Source organism: Phodopus roborovskii, unplaced genomic scaffold, assembly GCF_943737965.1.
Source record: "Phodopus roborovskii unplaced genomic scaffold, PHOROB, whole genome shotgun sequence".
NCBI classification, from domain to species: Eukaryota; Metazoa; Chordata; class Mammalia; order Rodentia; family Cricetidae; genus Phodopus; species Phodopus roborovskii.
Genome location: NW_026126413.1, coordinates 7,586,783 through 7,609,000, shown reverse-complemented (window position 1 = coordinate 7,609,000; position 22,218 = coordinate 7,586,783). Strand labels below are relative to the sequence as shown.

Below are 22,218 nucleotides of genomic sequence, written 5' to 3'. Positions count from 1 at the left end.
TGACACGTTGTTTTTTAAAGGCAAGAAATTGATAAATACATTTGGAAACTGCAAAAATTCTTAATCTACATACAGGCAAATCTAAGCAGTTCTATTGCTCTGTACTTTCATGACCAAAGGGTTCTTTTCTGTGACTTGACAACAACCACTTTCCTGCCAATCTGGAAGGTTTCCTGTAAGATCTCCTTGTTTGTTTTTGTCAAAGCAGGGAGAACCAGGGAGTGAGTCGAGGGTCTTAGACATGCCTGGCAAGTGCTGGGTCATTGAACTACGCTCCTAGTCCAGGCCTTCCTTTCGAATTCATATTTACTTAATTTCCTCAGTTTGGGGGTGTGAAGGGGAGAGAAAAATGAAAGCTAGGCAATGATGTCATAGCACCAAAACTTTTGTCAAATGAGAACAAAGGGCAAAGCAAGGGATTTCTGAACAGGTTCAAATCAGGCAACATGCTCCTCACTTTAGGAGGGATCCCCAAAAATGTCAGTGCTATTCACCCAGTTTCCACTGAGAATCAAAACGCATCCAATGAGTAAAAAGGGCTCACTTTCTAAATAGCAGAGTAGAAATCTGAGTATCTCACAGAATATCCAAAAGTAAATGAACCGCATCTGTACATAACACTATTTCTAAGACATGACGTGAAAGGCTGCAAAACTACAATAAAGTAGAGCACACATAGAATAAGAAGGCAATACAATTTTATTAATGCATGCTCATATAATGAAAATAAGCTTGACTGAATGAAACATATCAACAGTACAGTAGTGGTCACCAATAAGGAAGAAGAAAGATGTGAACAGGAGTTTCAAGCGTCAGAGATATCAATTTTTATAAGGAGAAATGTAGCAAATGCTGACAGTGATTGGGTCCTGAGGATAGACAGATACAAAGCGTGTGTTTTTCCTGTTATGCTCTTTTCCATGAGTTTGTAACTCGCCATATATAAAGACAAGGGCTGAGAACAACACTGCCTTACTATTTAACTCTGTAATTAAGACATCAGACATTATTACAAATGTTTCTTAGAGGTACCCTTTATTTACTTTTAATTGCTATTAAGCATTTTAACCAAACCCATGCTGAGTCTTCACACCTTATCCCAGGAACTCCAGACATCAGAAACTGTAACAAGTCACAAGCCTTTAGCATTTTCCACATACAGTGACATCATTTCCCAATGACCATTCCAACAGGATGTCCACTGGATATTTTTATCTAACATTGTTCTCCACTAACTAGTAAACAAGTAAACTTTTCTTTAGAATGAGTATAAATAAGGAGGTTTCTTCTTGAAGAAGAAAATAATTACTGGTAGCTGAACTGCCTCTCGTATGATAAAAACAAAGCAAAACTCATTTCCTCTAAGAAAAGCCTAGCAGTTGGTTAGGAATGTGAACCACCGTGAGCTAAGCACCACTGTGCGCCAGGACGGTCACAACCCTGCAGGAGGTGCAGTCAGTTCTGCTCTAATGCTTGTTTTGAAAATATGTACTTGCTCTAATTCGGTTGACATAATCCAGAGCAATTCGGGCATAATGTGAATTTTGTGCGTGATTTCTTCTGCAGAAAATACTGGGTAAAAGGAGAAAAATGGACCCAGAAAAACTTGGCTGCCCAGATACCCACCAAGCACACACTCAGGCATGGACCACAGATGTTACCATCCACATGCTGCAAGTCATGATCCATACATTATCCTCTGGTTTCAAATGACTTGGGAGAGCATGACCTACCAGCACACACTTGCTCACCAAGTCTGTACTCCTGGTGATCTTTACGGATTTCTAAACAACCACACATAGTAAACTGTGCTTTGGTTTTTACTAGGTTCTCATATAAAAACATGCAGTGATTTCTGAAGCATTTCGAGCACTGACTCTACTCCATCTGCCTGATAACTCCTATGTGTTACATGGCATGGGTTTGTTTACCACAACGGTTTTTGTTTTTGTTTGTTTGTTTTGTTTTGTTTTTGAGACAGGGTTTCTCTGTATTGCTTTGGAGCCTGTCCTGGAACGAGCTCTATAGACCAGGCTGGCCTCAAACTCACAAAGATCCACCTGCCTCTCCCCCACACCCCTCAAGTGCTGGGATTAAAAATGTGCATCACCAACACCCAGCTACCAAAACAATTTTAAAAAACACATACACTAAATAATAATAATGCTGACTTAATCTCTTTAACTCTGATTCTAACCAATGAGGAAACTGTCTGAGACAGGTATGGTAACTTGCCAGAAAGCAAATGGTGCAGCGGGGTTCAAAGGTCCTGTTTATAATCGCATGTGCTCCCAGCACTGATAACACACAGGTAGTCATCACACAGAGCCGATTAAAAACTGCTGCCAAAAAAAGAGGAGGGATGCAGAGGGAGAGGGAGAGGATGGAAATGTGATGGGGACATGTGTGAATGCAACCACATTCATCTATATGAAATTGTTAAACAAGGAAAAAAAATTGTTTCCAAAGATCCAAGGGTAAGCTTCCACCTGAAAGAGCCTGGGGTTACAAGTTTGGGTTACTTAAATTTATATTTTTAAAAATTCAAAACCATATTTTAGTAGGAAAAAAAAAAAAAAACCGTAACAGAGATTCAAGCTATAAAGAGACAGATTTTAAAATATCAAATGAAGTCACTTTATAATTCTTCCAGTAGAATATATGCTACCTAAATGGTAGAATGCTTGCAATATCCCTGGGTTCAATACTTAGTCCCCCCCCCACACACACACACAGACACACACGAATACATACCACTCAAAATAGATGACCTGGACCAGTAGGTCATTCTTCAGTGAAAGGGTCCAGAGAGAGAAGACGAGGGAATCAGAAGATAAAGAAGAGAATAAAGTTTGGTTCTGGAAGGGTCTTGCATAAGCTCTCTCTTATGACAAGCAAGCTTACTAAAAAGTACAGCATCTTATCTACCACCTTCAGTGGGGCAGAGTCATCAGGAGACTAGTCAAACCACGCTGCACAAAGAAACACAGGAAGCTCAAGAGCATCACACACTGAGCACACAAGGCCTCGCTCTATAGACCTGGCTGGCCTGAGGCTCACTATGTAGATGAGGATGTCCTCAAACCCAGAGAATTCATCTGCCTTTGCAGTGCTAGGATATAAGTGTGTAATACCTAGTCCAGTTTTATGACTTCTACTTGATTTTTAAAAATAACTTGTATTTCTCTCCTGAGATTTATTTCCAATCATTATGAGTATACTTTTCTTTATATCACTAACCACATTTCTAACAGTTGCTTCAAAATGTTTAGCTGTAAATCCAGCTTTGGTTTTATGGGTATTTTTCCTTCTTAAAAACTGGTCACATTTTCCCAATCTTTTCTTTTTAAGTTGAGGTTAAACATGAAATTCACTACGTTAAGGTTGTAACTCAGTGGCATTTATGCTACTGTGAAATCATGAATAATTCTGTGTCTAGCACTCTTTGAGCTTTCCACACTGAAACTGGAAGTCCATTAAACCACTGCACACCATTGTGGATCTCCTGATACAGAGTAAACCTGGATCACAGACACCATCTCAGCATTCTTTAATTAGTCCTGGGCTTTTGCTAGTCTCAGCACGCAGTTAACAATGGGTTTCAATGTGTACACTCTACTTCCTGGCTGCAATTCAAATGTCAGGCCAGCTCTCTCCTTCTCAGGGAGCTGTTTTTAATGTCCCATGCACAAGTCTGTATCAGGAGCCATCCAAAGGCCTGGACAGTTGGTTCAGACTCCAAGCTCTTCCACTTTCAGCACTGGAATTCTTCCTTAGTCCATCATGTCTATAGCTTGCTTGCATACTGTCCTCTCCTTTCCTTTCAGAAGGCGGTTACCATAGTTACCATGTGCAGTGCCTGATGCAGCCCGCCGTCAGGCATACCATAAACCTGAGGCCATCGCTCTGAACCCTGCTCCCACAGGTCCACCAGGCTGCAGCATCTTCATGGTCTCCCTTCACGGAGTGGTCAGGCAGCTGCGCTTTTTGTTTTGTGCCCTAGTTTCCTGTTGGTACCTGTCTGTTGTCTCTGGAAAGACCATGCTAATCAGAGTTCACTGTGCTAACTTAAAGCAGGATGGTAAATTAATCTTTTCATTCTCTTCCTCCCCCTCTCTCTCTCTTTCTCTCTCTCTCTTTCTCTCTTTCTCTCTCTCTCTCTTTCTGCGTGTGTGTGTGTGCGTGTGTGTGTGTGTGTGTGTGTGTGTGTGTGTGTGTGTGTGTGTGCGCGCGCGCATGTGCATAGACAATAAGCAATCATATACTTGTGGAGTTTACAGGCCAATCATGAGTACTTTTCTCAGGAGCCATATACCTTAATTTTGTTTGTTATCATAAATTTTTATTATTTATTTATTCAGAGAAAGGGGGAGGGGAAAGGAGGGAATGAGTGAGTGAAGCACAAGTCTGCCATGATACTGAGGTGGAAGTTGGAAAGCAACTTGTGAAAGTTGGTCCTCTCTCTCCACCACATGGTTCTCGGGGCTCAAATGCAGGCTGTCAAATTTGGTGAAGACTGGGACCCACTGAGCAATATCACCTCCACAGGAACACCCCTTGTCTTCTGGAGGTAGTGTCTCTAACTGACCTGGAGCTTACCAACTAGCCGAGGATGGGTGAACAGCTAGCCCAGCATCTATGGGCTCTGCCTCCCCGGTGCTGGGACTGCAAGCAGAACTGCCACACCCAGGGTTTTTATGTTTATCTTTAAGGGAGTTCAAGCCATAAGGCTCAGGTCCTCATGCTGTACAGCAAGAATCTGACTGACGGGGCACCTCCCTAGCAGCAAGTGTTTACATTCAGAAGAAGCAAAATTTATTTTTCAACTATTCTCTATGTATACAGATTAATGCAATGTACTATACCTTATAAAAACTGACATACACATTCTCTAGAAGCTCGTAATCCAGTAAAAGTTCTGGAAAGGTTGAGTGAGTCCAAGATCCCAGGGGCTCAGCTCTACAGATAAGTATTATAGGACTTTGTGCAGAGCCAGCTCTAAGCAGGGATCTGCTCATACCTAGTCAGTTTTTAAATGGCGAAAATAAATACATGCAAAAGTACTTTTATGTTTCAGTCAAAACAATCACTTCTGTCTCGACCTAATATCCACTGGGTTATGAACCACGTAACTAGAAGATACAGCTGAACTCGTGGCGCATAAAACCAATTGTTAGTGCTAATTTTCACTCAGTAATTTTCCTGGATCTCCCTTTTAAAATAAAAAAAAAGTGAGAAGTACTAGAAACAGGACACAATTCCACATGTCACACCATCTATTTTTATATCATTTAAAAACAATGAGCTATATGAAATATCACTTTTAAAAATTGTTGTGTTTTCAGCCAGTCATTGGTGGCACTCAGCTTTAGTCCCAGTACTCAGGAGGCAGAGGCAGAGGCAGAGGCAGAGGCAGAGGCAGAGGCAGAGGCAGAGGCAGAGGCAGAGGCAGAGGCAGAGGCAGAGGCAGAGGCAGAGGCAGAGGCAGAGGCAGAGGCAGAGGCAGAGGCAGAGGCAGAGGCAGAGGCAGAGGCAGAGGCAGAGGCAGAGGCAGAGGCAGAGGCAGAGGCAGAGGCAGAGGCAGAGGCAGAGGCAGAGGCAGAGGCAGAGGCAGAGGCAGAGGCAGAGGCAGAGGCAGAGGCAGAGGCAGAGGCAGAGGCAGAGGCAGAGGCAGAGGCAGAGGCAGAGGCAGAGGCAGAGGCAGAGGCAGAGGCAGAGGCAGAGGCAGAGGCAGAGGCAGAGGCAGAGGCAGAGGCAGAGGCAGAGGCAGAGGCAGAGGCAGAGGCAGAGGCAGAGGCAGAGGCAGGCGGATTTCTGTGAGTTTGAGGCCAGCCTGGTTCGCAGAGCTAGTCTAGAACAGGCTCCAAAGCAATACTGAGAAAGCCTGTCTTGAAAAACAAACAAACAAACAAAAAAACCATTGTATTTTCACCTATAAGTAGTAATGTGTACAGCAGTTATCTGGAAGAGTCATTCTACAATCTACAATGGCATACTTTAGAAACTATATTCCAAAATTGTTACAAAAAAGATTTAGCTCAAAGAAAACCAAGAAGGCAAACAATGCCACCTGAGTGAAAAGAGACCATGATCACACCTGATCACACTCTAGAACTTCCAATAGAGAATGCTCCAGTCAGGTATAATAATAATACCAGTGGGAAAATAATAATAAACAACTGATGAGTGAGCCAGCAGATGCCATTTGGAAGAACTCTACCCTCTTGATGTAAAACTATCAAAGGCCCTACCTACTTAAACATCACATTAGTGATGGGCTCAACCTACCCAGATTACAGTACACACTTTAACAAACACATCTCTACAAAACTCCGCAACTCTCCAAGGAGCTCACAACTCTGCCCTGTCCTCTCCCTCCTCTGTTCTGCACACTGTACACTGACCCACTCCAGGCCCTTCTCAGGCATCCGTCCTTCATAAACATCCTTCAACACTCCCTCATCACACCTGCATCTCAGCACCTGTCCCACAGCTCTTCTTCTGAGTCTGTTTTTCCCTCTACTAGACAGACCAGAGTGAGAGCTGGCACTCCCACCGTAGGACCCGATACAAACAGGGTCCAGTACTGCTGAGTACAGGGATAGCATGTGGACAGGCTTCAGGGGCTTTGTTAGAGTAAGGAAAGCGCCTGTCAGGATGAATAAGGGTCAGTCTCTTACCTGCTTGGAATTGGTTAAATACAATTTTGCTCCAAGATTTAAAATCTGCAACTTCACCAGATCATCTTCATTGGTGAAACTTTTAGCCATTTTCCTCAGAACATCAGGGGCAATTTTAGGAACTCGTTCACAGTTTTCTCCAATTAGCCAAAGAATGCTTGCTCTAGCCACAGGAACCTAACACGAGGAATAGATCACATGATTAGAAATGGGATAGATAATCATACACTTCTCAACAGACAAGGCTTAGAACTGTAAAAATTTCTATCTATTCACTCACTGTATGTAAGAGCTGTTCTGACACTTTTAAGGTTTGCTTGAATTATCAAGTACAGACAAAAAGGCAATCTCAGGAAAACTGATCTCAGGGCTGAAGCTGGCTTACTGGTTATCAGCACTGGCTGCTCTTACACAAGACCCAAGTTTGAGTCCTGGCACCCACATGACAGCTGTAACTCCAGTCCCAGGGGATTCGATGGCCACTTCTGGCCCCCACAGGTACAAAGCCTGTGCATATGAGGTGCATAGGCACACATGTAAGCAAAATGCCCCTGTTCATAAATATATACATGAAAATTTTAAGATGATTTTCAAAGAAAAGCCCCAGGAAGAATCAATAGAGTAAGAACTACCTGTCTAGAATCTGGGTCCTTTTGGAGCCCAGCAAATAACAGACCAAATCAGGGTGAGTGCAGCTCTTGCTTGTTCCTGTCACTATTTCCTGCTGCTATGGCAGAAGTGGGCTGTACTGTACTTTAGTATTATAATTTTTAAATAAAGTACACTTCAATATAATTTGTTTTCCTAAAATCCATTGCCTTGCTACAAATTGGAAACCTTCCATCAGAACCATTAAGACCAACATTTTAGAGTATGCAAATTAGTTTTATTACTATTTGCTTATTTGTATCCCCCCTTATTCCAAAAGGAATTTGAGAGGGCATGTAAATTAGTTCCTGTGAACATTTTCACCTAGCTTAGAAAACATGCTTTTTATACTAAGTGAGAAATCTGATGGCTACCATAAGTGGTACCCTGACAAGGACAGACAGCATGCCTTTTATGAAGCCCCTTTACATGGCCACAAAGTTCTGCTGCTGCCGGTACAGCTTCACAGATGCTCACAGTCTGACTTCAAAGGAAGAAAGCAAGAATGTAATAAAAATACATCCAGCCATGTCAGACATATTAAAAATATTTGTCTTATAATAATATAAAATATGAATATACCTAAACTGAATCAACACAATAAGAGGTCATCAACAATGTTTGGAAATAAGAAGTCTACATTTCCTAACATTGTAACACCATCAACTCTAATTCGTGCTTAAAATGAACTTAGTAAGAGAGGAATCAGTCTGCTTATGCAATGTAAAAGGACCTAAAGGCTATGTCAAATCTATTCATGCAGTGTGATAAAACTAATACCCTTACTGTACACTGATTTCTGGAAAGAAAGAGGTTACTTCTAATGTTCCAAAGGTTACACTGCATTAAGACCTTACTCCCAATCTATTATTTTAAATTGGGCTAAAGAATAGTAATTGAGTGGTGCATTAAGTTTCCAGCATAGAGCAATTCAAGTGGCTTTCCATAATGAGAAGTACTTCTAAATGAGAATATATAGGCAACTCAGAGTTCAGCTGTGCTAGATTTACTTTTCTTAAATATTTTACTATATATTGCAACCCTAGAAATCAGAGTTCTACAACATAACCCAATTATTGTCCAATTTTAATTAGTTATATTTTGGCAACATACCTATAATTTTCCTTTACAATTAAAAAGACAATCATAAAATGAAGGTCTCAAAAATTTCAGACTCATGAGTATATTAAGATTAAAATAACAGTATTTTAGTATTCTCAGCATTCAGAGTAATAATATTTCAAAGAATTAAAAATTAATAAATCAATGCTAACAATGAGAAAAGTTAAAATGGTAGAATAAGAGGGATAACATTTGGAATTTTCTAGAACTGAGTAAATAAAATTCCTAAGCAAACAATTTTAAAATATAAAAACTTCTTTATAGTAAGAAATAATAAAAAAACATTACATAACTCTTAATAATGGTATTTTATTAAAATGTCAGAAGATAAGAGTCCCAGCACCCAGCAGGCAGGAAGCAGGCAGGTATCCCAGCCAGTTTGGGCTACATGAGATTGTATCAAAAAAACAAACAATAAAGCCTTAACAAACTAAGCAAGCCATTGTTTTGTTCACCTGGCTAGAGTTAGAAAACTAATTATCTTCCAATTCAATGCTTCCCTTCTCTAGCAACTAAAACTACAAATAAAAAACCAATTGTCTTGTTCCCCAGTTTTTTCAACCACATACTAAACAGGAACAGTTAACTAAAATTCAACTAGTAATATATCCCCCCCCCACACACACACATATACACAAACACCACATGTCAAATAGTACAATACTCTTTTTAGGAACCTCTGCTTTTCAATATTCTCAAAGACCAACTGGCCTGTAAATGACTGTGCCGATTCTTCACTCTAAATGCCCTGAGCAAGTGGTTAAGTGCACTCTTCAAGCCGTCTAAGAGAACGTAGTTGCCTCTGCCATTTTAACCCATTAACTTGCCTGCAAAAAACAAATGATTCCTCCCCCACCACTACAGTTATAAAGAGACATCTAGAAAGATTTTACAGATTGTTTTGTAAGCAGTTCAATTTAAAGGCTATTGTGTTTCAACAACAGCCATTGCACTAGGCAGCAGTCTAGAGTAAATCCTACAAAAATCATCATTTTTATTTATTTAAATTTATCAAAGGAAGAATCAGTAGACATCTAAACAATACATGCTAACAGCCAATCAGATCCCAAGAGTCCATATCTGTACTCAATATGCATTAAAATTTAGATCTGAATTATAATGAAGTGTCAGGGTGCTGAGAGGGGCTTGTGAAAGAGCAGCACCCAGTGAGGCATCTGGGCCAATGTGCACCATGTGCCACTTTAGAATTACTCAACTGTCCTTCCAGAATAACATCCCAAGTGTTCTTTCATGACACTTGCCCTAGAAAACATGACGCAAAGCCCACTAGTAGAGCAATCCTCAGGTGTGAATTTTATTCTGGAGCAACTTTCCTGCAAATGCAGTACTCATTACAAATGAAGGGCATGTCAAATGACAATCAGCCACAAGCAGGACACACAAGATCACAACTACAGCCATTATCTCTTTTGAGCCCAAAAAGCAAAATAATGTAAACATTAATCTTATTTTCCACTATGCTACCCCCTAAATAACCAATGGAATTGGTCTTAATATGACAAAATCTATCAATTCTCTCCTTTTTAAAATCGGTAGGCCTAACATCTAAAGGGTTCCTTCCTACAATTTGTCACAGGGCTTTTGAAAACTAGCTAATTTCTCAGCTAGGCATCCACAACAGCAGTATACTATATACTCTGCCATTAACTCATTGGAAATAAAAGGACACTGGAACAACAGCAGGGGTAAAAGGTTGCCCACATGCCATAGACCATCAGGGGTAGTGCCAGGACTGGAAGTGTGGACCTAACTCTCTGATTCCCCTTGGACCACTGAGAAGAGATGAAGGGAGGCAGGGATAGGGAAAGGGGATGTCTCTTCCCAACATAGATCACATCTCATGGCGGAGCATTAACTTCACTTCCATGGGTCTCATATGCTCAAAAAAGGAATATGCAATTCTGTCCCTTTCTGCTACCACATCACACAAACGTCTTCCCGTGTCTTGCTGTTTCTGTAAGAGCCAGACTTTTCAGGGAGGGTGCAGGCTCCCTCTGCCTGGTCCCACACTAAGCCCCACTGAATGATCTGGGTTTCAGTTCTCTTATCCCTCCTCCCAAGAAGTACTACTTGCCTAGGATGCTGCCCTAGTGGGTGTCTTAGGCCCTCAGTGAACATGTTCAACACTGTACGCTGGCTTCTCCTGAAATTGCTGCGATTGGACATCACCCCAGATATCAAAGTACAGAATTGGGGGAGGTCCTGTTTTAGGCTCTGCCTCTCCCTTAGTCAGTCAGCAGCTCCCAGGAGCCGGGTCTAACTACAGCTGCATTATCCAGATTCCATATCCTCCTGCCTGCTGTTCTTATGAGAATTTCTCATGTGATTGGGAAACACAGGCTCTGAGGACCGAGTCTACCTCTTTCCAACTCGGGCTTCTATCTGCTACACCCCTTCTCAGATTTTCAGCATTCTGCAATGCAACTGTCTTCTTCAAGCAGGTCACTTTCCTCTCCTAGGGCTCATCATCAGTTCTACTTGCTCAAAATCAAGTTTGCACAGCAGAGCTGCAGGAAGCCTTCTTCTAGTTACTTCAATAATAATTTATGCTTCAGAGTTAGTTTCCTCTCTGCCTTACCAAGAAGGGGGTTCTGTTTATAATGCTGTTATAAGCCCAGGGCTCACACGCATTCGTTGAACTGAATTTTTCTTTTCAAATCACAGTTCCTTTCAACCTTGACTCCACATCTTAGGTTTTTGTGTTGTTTCATTTTGTTCCTTTGTAATCATTTTCTTGTGTATGTATTTACTTGGCAAGTGGGGAGTGAGGAGGCTGCCACAGGGAATATCTGAGAGGTCAGAGGACAATTTACAGGTGACAGTTCTCACCTTCCACCCCGTGGCTCTTGGGGATTCAATTCAGGTCATCATGGCAGCAAGCACCGTAACCCTGTTGACCCCACACAGCCCCCACCTCCCCTTTCGGAATTTCCTATGGACAAATCCATGTCCATGTGTGTGTGTGTGTGTGGGGATAACGCTTGTATATGCCACATACACAGGTATACATGGAGGAAAGAAAAGGGTGTCAGACCCCTGGAGCTGAAGTTATAGGAGGCTGTGAGCCACCTAACATGGATACTGGGATCTGAACTCTGGCCCTCTGGAAAAGCAGCAAGTGCTGTTAACTGCTAATCCATCTCTCCATTTCTTTTGCTTATTTTATAGAAAGTCTGTATTGACCTAAAAGTATGGTTTTAATAGTGGGGTACAGCTGGGGGGGGGGGGGAGCTAGAATGCTTGCTCAGCATTTGTGAGGTCTCAGGGTTAAGCCCCAGCACTACAAAACACACAGAGAGAGAGAGAGAGAGAGAGAGAGAGAGAGAGAGAGAGAGAGAGAGAGAGAGAGAGAGATTATGTATCTCCAAACAATCCCTATTGGGTCTATCTGGTGTTCCCTGTGCACATTATCAGTTATTACAGCCATGATTTCCCCCCCCCCCCTTGAGGTGTGTTGTTCAAGACAGCTCTGGCTGTCCTGGAACTTACTCTGTAGACCAGGCTGACCTCGAATTCACAGACATCTGCCTGTCTCTGCCTCCCAAGTGCTGGAACTAAAGGCATGCGCCACCACCACCTGACACAGCCATGGTTCTTACTAGGCCCTATCTCACATCCTAATCAATGTAGATATCCTGTATGGTGGACACCCAAACTAACCCTGGCTAGCCTGAAACTCACTGTGTAGACCAGGCTGGCCTTGAGCTCCCTGAGGTACACCTGCCTGTGGTAGGATATTATTTTAAAGTGTGTCTTTTGTTTATGCTGCATTTGTTTAACTCAGTGTAACTGTGATTCTTTGGCTGTCTAAAACACCTGATGGTCTAATAAAGAGTTGAATGGCTAATGTCTAGGCAGAAGCAAGGATAGGTGGGGCTGGCAGGCAAAGAGTATAAATAGGAGAAATGAGGAAGAGGAGCAACGAGAGAACAAGGGGGAGAGGCCATCACAGGCCAGCCACAGAGTAAGAGTAATAGTAAGATATAAAGAAGAAAAGGAAAAAGCCCAGAGGCAACAGGTAGTTAGGATAATTTAAATTAAGAAAAGCTGGCAAGAAAAAAGGCCAAGCAAATAAGCCTCTGTGTGTGATTTATTTGGGAGCTGGGTGGCAGGAACCTCAAAAACCAAGAGTAAAATCATCGCATTACACATGCCTCTGCCTCCTTGGTATTGGGATTGGATTAAAGGCGAATGTCACCACACCAAGCAGTGCCTAAGATTTTCCTGCAACTGACATCTGGAGAGCTAGGCCAGCCAAGTTACAAAGCAGCCTGAGCGTGAGCGAGTCTCACACTTCCTAATTATGCTTCCAGACACCATTGTTGGTGCATCATCTCAAAAGGCACTTATATCATGACATGTTCTCTTTGCTCACGTGGTTAAGATAACGTTGACCTGGTCACCATAGCAGGTCATGATTCCAACCTTTGAAATTAAGAAGTAATTTGTGGGGACACACTTTGAGGCTGTGCAAATGCTATCCTTAAGTTTTCATCCACTACTTGTAGTATATTTCAAGAACTCTCCCATGAATCAGTATTTAATGGTTGGCAGACAGAGAAAGTCTAGTCCTATCATTCCTTCTAGATTCATTAGCTGTTTGCTCAATTGTTTATTTGCTCAGTGGTTTATTCATTATGCATTCGTTTCAGGGTAGACTAGGAGACTGCCACATATCCACTAAAAATCTCCTTTCACTGTCCTTAACTTGTCCTCAAGCTGGCCTCTTGGGTTTGATGTTTTTCTTCTGCATTCTTTAAATATGGCTCTATCATTCTATAAATACAGTTCCACATTTTTCCCCTTGTCTCAACACGATGGTCCAAGTTCACACTGTTTTTTATTTCCTTATGCTAGCTCTGAAACCAGTCATTTCTCTAAGCAAACCAGATTCCTTGAAGAAAGAACGGTATTTCAAGACCAATACTGGGCTGCCTATAGCTCAGCTGACAGAAGCCCTAGCTGCCGATCCTGAGGACTGGGGCTCAACCCCAGAGCCCATGTGGTGGAAGAAGAAAACTGACTCCCACAAACTATCTTCTGACCACCACACAGATGATGGGCACACATAAACCCTCCCACATACAAATCCATGTAAAAACTTAATTTAAAAAGCATACACTTGAAATCATACTAAGTAAAAGAAGCCCAAAACAAGGTCACAAACTATATGAATCTGCTTATATAAAATAATCAAGAAAAAAAAAAAAAACAAATCCATAGAAACAAAAAATAAATTAGTGGTGGTAAGGGAAGAGAGTGGGGGATTTAAGTGTGGAATTACTATTTAAAGAGTAATGAAAATATTTGCACAACTTCATAACAAATCCTACTGAATAGTACACTTTAGAATTTAAACTTTATGGCATGAAAAAACATCTCAATGATCCCTACAGCACTGGGAAATACATGTTATAGACATCAGACTCACAGGTGACATACAAATTCAGGTATACACATACACTTACTATCTATCTATTTGTACTTAAATCCCACACAGATTAAACCGTCTAATTCCAGACCAGCACTGCTGGGTTCGCTCTCTTTCCTCCTCCAGGTCTGTAACCCTCTCTTGAAAACAGCCAAATCTTTTGTTTTTTTTCTTTTTGTTTTTTTCAGACAGGGTTTATCTGTGTAGCCTTAGCTGCTCTGGAACTCACTCTGTAGACTAGGCCAGTCTTGAATTTATAGAAATCTGACTTCCTCTGCCTCCAAGTGCTGGGATTAAAGGCATGCACACCGCCACCCGCCTCAAACCAAATCTTAGACCACTTAAATCCAGACCTCATAGCTTTCTTACCCATTACACTTTGGGACAACCATTTGATAAAAGAAGACTGGATAAGCTCAGCAGGGTGTGGGGTACTCACAGTGATACTGTCCAAAAGTTTGGCCATATGTTTAATAATTTCACCATGCTGTGCAGGCTGCATTTGCAACAGTTTCTTTATAACAACCACACTTTCAGCAACAACTATTTCTAAAAGACACAAAGATTGACATTAAATATGTATAATCAATTCAATTGCAATCTGCCTCGTAAAATGCAAATTCCAATCAGCAAAAGATTCTCAATGCTTTAAATACATGAAAACTGTAATCTCAAGCATACCCTTCAGTTCTTGAGCAAACTGTCTTATGCAGAATTTACTTCACTTTAACAAAGCATCTATATAATCAAACACCTAACATCTAACCATTTCGCCCTATTCTATAGTAACCAGGGGAGGGATGGGGGACAACCACACCAAAACCTGCCAAAGTGATGCATCCAGAAACAGTATGAATTAGGAGGGGCAGGAATGAAATCACCATAGAAACAGCACTTATTTCAATGTCAAAATGAGTATGACCATGAGCTAATTGCCTCCACGTGTGCTGGGTTGGAATTAGATGGTGCAATCTTTGTGGGACTTAAGTGCAAATGGATGGATGGATGGATAGATGGATGGATGGATGGATATTAAAGAAGTATATGTGTATGCCTGAATCTGTGTGTCACATGTGAATCTGTGATGTGTATAACATGTACTTCCCAGGGCTGTCTTTTGAGAGACCCTAGAAATAATAATGTCCCTTATAAGTAAGCACGTGTATATTCATGCTATCTATCTACCCAACACAGAGGCTGCTGTGTGTGTGGAGATGTCTCACCCAGACTGCTTTGTGGCTGGCTTCTCATACTCTATAGCCAACAGCTGTCACACTGTATCTTATCCTTTGCCTTAACCCTGCCCAGATCTTATAAATAGTTCCTTCAGTAAAACCCCTTTCAAGCATGCATGTGCTTCTTGCAAGGATTGTACTAACACAATTGCTGCTGTAAGTGACTAAGAAGCAGATTACAAGCTGGGGTCTGGATATGAGTTTTCACAAAGTGGCTAACCAGCAGCCTAATCACCTTTGTGCTGGTACCAGCAGAGACACAGGGTATCACAGTACCTGAGCATCTGACCTTATGGAGCAAATCTTCCATGAGCTGTTTTGTATGTGCTCATGTAGGACTGTGTTTGTTTGTAGCTGTGCTGTACACAATTGCATGCATTTGTGCATACTTGCAGAGGCCGGAAGCCAAGACTGGATGCCTTTCTTGGTCATTTTCCACACTTTTTGAGATGGGCTCTTACTGAACCTGGAACTCACTGATTCAACAACACTGTCTGATCAGCAAGCCTCAGGACCCTTCTGTCTTCCCCTCCCCACAGAGTGCAGACACATGCGGCCTTGCCTTGCTTTCATGGTTGCTGGGATCTGAACTTAGATATTCCTGCTTGTTTTTTGTTTGGCCAAAAATGCCAAAAAAAAAAAAAAAAAAAAAAAAAGTAAGTATATGGTATCTTTATGCAGAATTTTGACTTTAAAAAAATTAAGAGCTTCACAGATATTAGACAATACCCTGGCATATACTTCAACAGTTAAACACTATACAAAATATCACAATTTGTATTTGTACTGTTAGATATTTTTTTTCACTGAAATACATTACTCCTTAAATATAATTCTTCAAACTATATCCTTTTCTAAATTAGTAAATATTTGGGAGCTAATATTTAATATTAGGACTTAAATTAGAAAAAATATTACATTTTTGTCCTGTAATGTATCGTTTTAAAGATGAATAGGGAAGCACGTTAGAATTCTAATATTTTTTGTTTATAATTTAGGCTAAGCACCTAAAGTGCCCTTTGAACTCTTAGAATATTCTATAACTACAAGCAAATACAATTTCTGTTCTGGACTTTTCTAGTAGCGTCCCTCCTGCCCTCATGAAAACGTAATCATAGTATATCTGAGTACAGTCTACTGTTATCCTCATGTTACAAATACGGAATATGGAGCACAGGTAGGCTGGCTAATTACTCAAGAGAGCATTAACACCCAAGCAGGCAGTCAAGTTCTACATATATACAAATAGCCGGCAATAAAGTAAGAGAAGTAGATGGGAAACTATAACATCTATTTTATGTTACTGTCTCCCTCCATCAGACTGTGAGTGCCATAAAGGCAGAGACTCTTACAAGCTAAATGAATATCTTATTAATCTACTCAACATTTATTAAATATCTCTACAGATTCAAATTCTCACTAAATGCTTACTGGATTATAAAAAAAAAAAGTAGACAAAATTGAAAAATATATTTCCATCTAATTCTTTTAGTTTATAGTAGATGCCAAAAAGGTTACTCAGACAAACAAATCCTGTTAATATATTACCTAAAATAAACTACCACAGGCAATTAAATTATCCTAAGTCAACTGAAATGTGAATTTATCATACGAAAGAGTCTTAAGAAATCTGTTTTACAAATTAATCTTTCACACCAATAATGAGCTACTGTATGGAAAGCTTCAAGACTGCTTCAAAAGATTCTTTGAAATCAAAGAAATAAACTGTTAAAAAAAATAACCAGTATGCTACAGAAATAATTTAAAATTAATATAAATATTTCTCATCATAAAAAAAGAACCAAAAATAATAGGCAGCACGTGTGTTATGTATTGTATTTAAAAAGACTGTTAGTGTTCTCACTAATTTGTGATAGCTTTTTAATGAAGGATATCTTAAAACAACTACTACTAGCAAACGTTATGCAGTCCACAGAAAGTCATTACCAAAGACACAGGAAATAAAGTGTTTCTAAAGCCATTCTAGAAACCATGGCTTAGATTCAGAGAGATAAAATGCTACTATTGGTAGTGGAGCACACACCATGGACAGTCTTGTTTACCTTTTAGAAATTTCTTTCCTGGTTAATTTGTTGGAATTTGAGTTTTAATATTTACTCAGGAAAATGTTCTAGCAATCAAAAGTTTGTAGGTGAAACTGTGATTTTTGTGTGTGTAGCATATGCACACGCACATATCAGAGTTGTTCAATAATAAATTTTGTTTTACTGTTTGCTTGGTTTCAGTTTTTCATGGGCTCCCTATTAGTACTTCCCACAACACAATAACATATGCTAGGATTATCTACATATGGAAGTCTATGGATAAATTAATCATTATAGTAAAAAGTTATTCTTACAAGTAAAATATAAGTATTATCAATTTTACTATGTATGACTTCATGAGTACTTTCTCACATATATCTGTATCGGGGTAACTATATATAAAAATCAATAAATAATTTCAAAGATTTTGCACAGCTTATACATTCCCTAAGAAAAAAAACTCATTTTAATCCACTGTACAATTTTAACAGAAATCTTGTAAAGGTGCGTGGTTAACTTGTTTTCCTCTAACTGGTTCATCTTATTTGAAAACCATAACCACAAAGAAAACTGACACGGAGACACAGAGTGGTGTGACATTTAGATGATAATTTGCTACCCCATTTCTGAGAACACCTGAGTAATATTTGGGTACACAGGAAGCCATGCCTGTGATGGCTTCTAACCTAACCCTCCTTCAGTGGGAAGCAGGGGGTGAATTTCTAGAAGACTGAAAGGCTGAGAGTTCACTGCTCACAAGTTTTGGTCCAGTCACTAATCTGGGTTATAAAGTCATTTGCCTGCTTCTAGCGCCCTCTGCAGGTGAACCAGTAATATGCATGGCTTCCATGCCAGTAAAAAACAGTAACAGAATTTGCAGAAAGGATACAAGGCATTGGTTAGTGAATCAGTAAGATAAATTATCATATGGGGGCCAAAAAAAAACCAAGAAAACAAAACAAACAAAAAAAAACTACTGTTAATTATCTAACTCATTGTTTGAGATGAGTTTACATGCAAATCAAGAACACAGTTGTGCTTATTCTGAGTACACCGATACATAGACAAACCCCAAAAGATATAAAGGACTGCAGCTGCAGGCCATACTGAGAACATCCAATTATAAATTATGAGAAAATAAAATGAGACCGTGAACTCACCATCCCTGTTGGATAGCAAACAGACCAGGCCATTGAGGCACGTGTCGGTGACTTCGGTGATGCTGGTTGCACATCTGCCTATGGTCTGAATCGTGGCTGCTGCAAACTGTTTGTCCTGGCTTTTCACATAGGTCTAAAACAGTTTGATTAGTTTCAACATTGGGATTATCGAGTGAATACAAACTCATTTTAATAGCTTTGTCAGGATGAATGAATTTAGAACACACAGTCCCCTCTTAAGCCCCGCAGGGGACAAGTCACTGCTCACTTCAGTTTTCTCTTGTTATATAACGTGCTTCTTCTATAGCAATGGTGTATTTAAAGCCAGGGTCATTCGCCTGTGGCCAGTGACTGAAGGCTCCAAACAGAGAGTTGGGAGCATTACCCAAAGATAGCAATTAGCTTAAGAGCTGTGTTGAAAAGATGCTGAGACATGCTCTGTGGAGGTTTCAGTTCATTTAACCAGCAGTACCTGTGTACTCATGGAGAGAAGACGCCATCTTTTCAGATGCTAAAAGTTCAGAAAAAAGGAAAAGAGGACCAATATGCTGGTAATCGACAATCTGCCACTGGGTGGTTTAAGAGTGACAGTGACCATCCGACAGCTATAGCAACTTGTGCAAAACTTAGGCTTCAAGTACTAGTTCACAAAATCAATCAACATCAGCGTTTTGAACAGAACAGTGTAGATGTGTATTAATGTCAACTTAAAAACAGTTCTAACTAACGAAAGGAAGTAAAAGGCCTTTATAAGCCCCTGACCACCTTATATTTTTTGGGGAAAAAAAAGATTCCTAACCTCAAATTATAAGTATGTAATCTAGAATTAACTCTATGGGTATCTAAGAAAAATATTCATTAAAGTAGCTATCTAAATGAAAAACCAAAAGATATGGAAACAATATAGGGATTTAGCGAAAAGTCTCAAGGAGATGAGTAAATGTTGAAGAAACAAAGTGATGCTTTCTAGTTCCATGAAAGGAAAAAACAGAGTAGACTTAAAACTGCTCCCAAATAGACAATTTAATTGTTATAATTAAAAAGAATGCATTTGAGTTGTTAAAGAGAGTCCCTATTTCACTCACAAAGTTATTATGAGCAAATTCTGAGTAATTATAAAGAAAATACATAGACACAGAAAACAGGGCAGATGTAACAGCTGAGAAGTGGATCTTATACAGCACGCTCACAGTGAGTGAGCAATGAGCACACCCTTCAAGAGGCTCACAGACTACTCCAGAGGACACAAAGCCTTGCCTCTTGCTGTCCTGGGGGTGCTGGACATGTGCACAAAAATGACAAGATTACACAGCAAGGCAAAGACCAACAGAATGAAATAAGATTATATGAGTGACATAAAATTAAAACCCAAACAACAGTCTCGAGCCTAAGAGCACTCAGAAAAAGCTTGAGAAACACAACTTTCCGGCAAGCCTTATATGAGACGGGCTCTACAGTATTCCAATTTTATCATTAATTTTTCTAGAAAAAAAGTACATAGCCCAGAAGTTCAGTAACCCAGGAAAGAACAAAGTAACTGTGAACACACAATAAAATTCTACTACTCTCAGACAAAGTATAAAAGTAATATAGTTAAAAAGAAACATGGTATCTATATACAGGTAAAAAGAAATTCAGTGTGGGCTATGGAAGAATCATGGCTACAGATTTCATTAGATCTGGCCAATTTTAAAACTGGTAAGAAGAACTCCAGGGCCACTGTACAGGATGTAAAACTCTTAACCATGACACAGGTTACTGCTGCTATGCTCTTCAATGAAGGCTTCAAAGTCGTTCCTTTCATCATAACGTGCATAAAGTCAATGAAATAAACTAACCAAAATCAATTCTCACTCTCTACAGTGTGGTTCCTGGAAACCCAGCACGGGTTGTCAGGCTTGGTGTTTGGCACCTTTTACAGAAGACAGCACACCAGAGTCCCCACTCCCCACACAAACTGTTTCTGAGCGCTCCAGTAATATAGCGTAAGCTAAAGGGGCAGACCAATTAAACAGGGGTGGCCAGATAACAAATGATGTGCGTTCACGGGCACAGAAAGTGCTTTCAGAGTGCAGGAAGGACAGCTGATGGTGGCAGCGTGAACAGAGTCCTTCATGAGAAAAAGATATTGAGCCCAGGGATGAGCCTGTCTATCTACTGCTATGGAAACAGAAAAGGAAACATTTATCTTACATCGTACATTTGTAGTTAAGGTTTATCTCGAAAACAGAAAAATTCTCAGCTGCCTATCTTTTCCTAAATGTATTTTATTTATGCAGCTGCATAGTTTTAGACTGAGTAGGAGGTACATTTAACTTCAGATCTAATGTATTTTAGAAACTATAATTAGAACTATATGCAAACCTGAAATTCTCGAAGAAGAGTTGATATGTTGGCTTCATTTGCCAAGTTTGTCAAAATTTCAAGCTACAATAGAGAAAAAGAGAAAGTAAACATTTTGAAACACAAATAAAAAGGTGAATTTAATAGAGGCTAAACAAGTAATTGAAAGTTGATTTTTTTTAAAATCACTGTCACATGAGGCTCTGTGTCCTTGAGGTGGTTGGTCTCAGTCTGTTACCTCAAGTCTACAGAAACTAGATAACTACATAGTTCTTAAAAAATAATTAGGAAAAGAATCCCACGTCTTTAATAATTGTCTTAATTTTACAATTTATATCTAATTAACCTAAACAATTTGTTAGCTCAACTTTTATTTTTTATTAATAAAGTTAGAAAACAATTTACTCTTCATGTAATACTTCTGTTTTCCAGATACCAATTAATTTTCTTGACTGGCTATCTCATATCTTACCATCCCAGATGCTTAGACAGCTTCAGTCTCTATTTCTGAATTTATAAAGGTAAGGAGTGTGAAATTAAAAGTCTACCTCCACTGAGGTTGCTAGAAATACGTTTTACCCATAAAAAAGATCTAATTATTCTGAAGGTGGGCACAAACATATGAGATCACCAGAAAGCACAACTCAAGATGTCTACCAGCACATTCATATCAAGTATTACATTAAAAGTAAATGAAATAATCCAATTAAAAGGCACAGACTGTAGAAGAAATTCATCATATATTCTGTGTAAGCTTATTTTGCTATATCTGTAAGGAATCCGTTCTTTAAGAATATAGCCTGACTACTCATTTTGTTTTGATAAGAATATTGAGACAATTTTTTTTTCAATGCAGGGGAGAGAAGTCTTTCCAGATAGCCTTCAAACTTACTATGTAAATAATTCCTGTCTCTCTTAAGTCTGGCATTACAGGCCAGCAACTACCACATGGGGTATAGTTATTTAAAAGCATTTTTAAACTTTATTTTTGGCAGTACTGGGAACTAGGTCTTTGAGCATGCTAATTAAACACCCTTCCAATGAAACAAATGACACCAGTCTTTGTTCAGACAACTTTTAAAAAATAGCCTCAAATCCATTTTTTAAATCTATATGTATATTACACAGAACTGTTTTTCACGAAAACACACAGGACAGAGTCACCAAACTGATGTAAAATCATCCCCAAATGCAAATCCTTATAAATATGGACAGGTCTGGTAGAATGAGGCAAATCAGAACAATCCAGAAATTAACGTCAAGGTTTTATTCCCACATAACTCTTTTATATGTTTATGTCTCATTAACTACCTCAATAATATGCAGACAAAGATCCAACTCAATATCAAATAAAGTATTTTGTTATTCTCTTTGCTGTAAAACTACCCAGTCCTTCAGCTCATATTTTACTTGAAATGTTTCATAATTATAAAGCAGGAGTTTGTTTATTGATGTTAAAAAATATCATACTATTTGTTTCACCCATTTGCCTGTGAGTAATCCCAGTCCATGTGAATAACATTGTCTCAATAT

At 39.6% G+C, this 22,218-nt stretch overlaps 1 protein-coding gene across 1 annotated transcript in view; it reads right to left on the bottom strand.

Moving 5' to 3' along the window:
- Ap3b1 (adaptor related protein complex 3 subunit beta 1) overlaps positions 1-22,218 on the bottom strand; it is a 198,252-nt gene that overhangs the window by 89,336 nt on the left and 86,698 nt on the right. Inside the window, exons 12-15 of the mRNA XM_051182988.1 lie at positions 20,707-20,769; positions 18,343-18,475; positions 14,342-14,451; positions 6,681-6,857 (exon numbers count right to left, since the gene is read on the bottom strand). Of these exons, the coding sequence (XP_051038945.1) occupies positions 6,681-6,857; positions 14,342-14,451; positions 18,343-18,475; positions 20,707-20,769 (483 nt within the window). The remainder of the gene's footprint in view (positions 1-6,680; positions 6,858-14,341; positions 14,452-18,342; positions 18,476-20,706; positions 20,770-22,218) is intronic.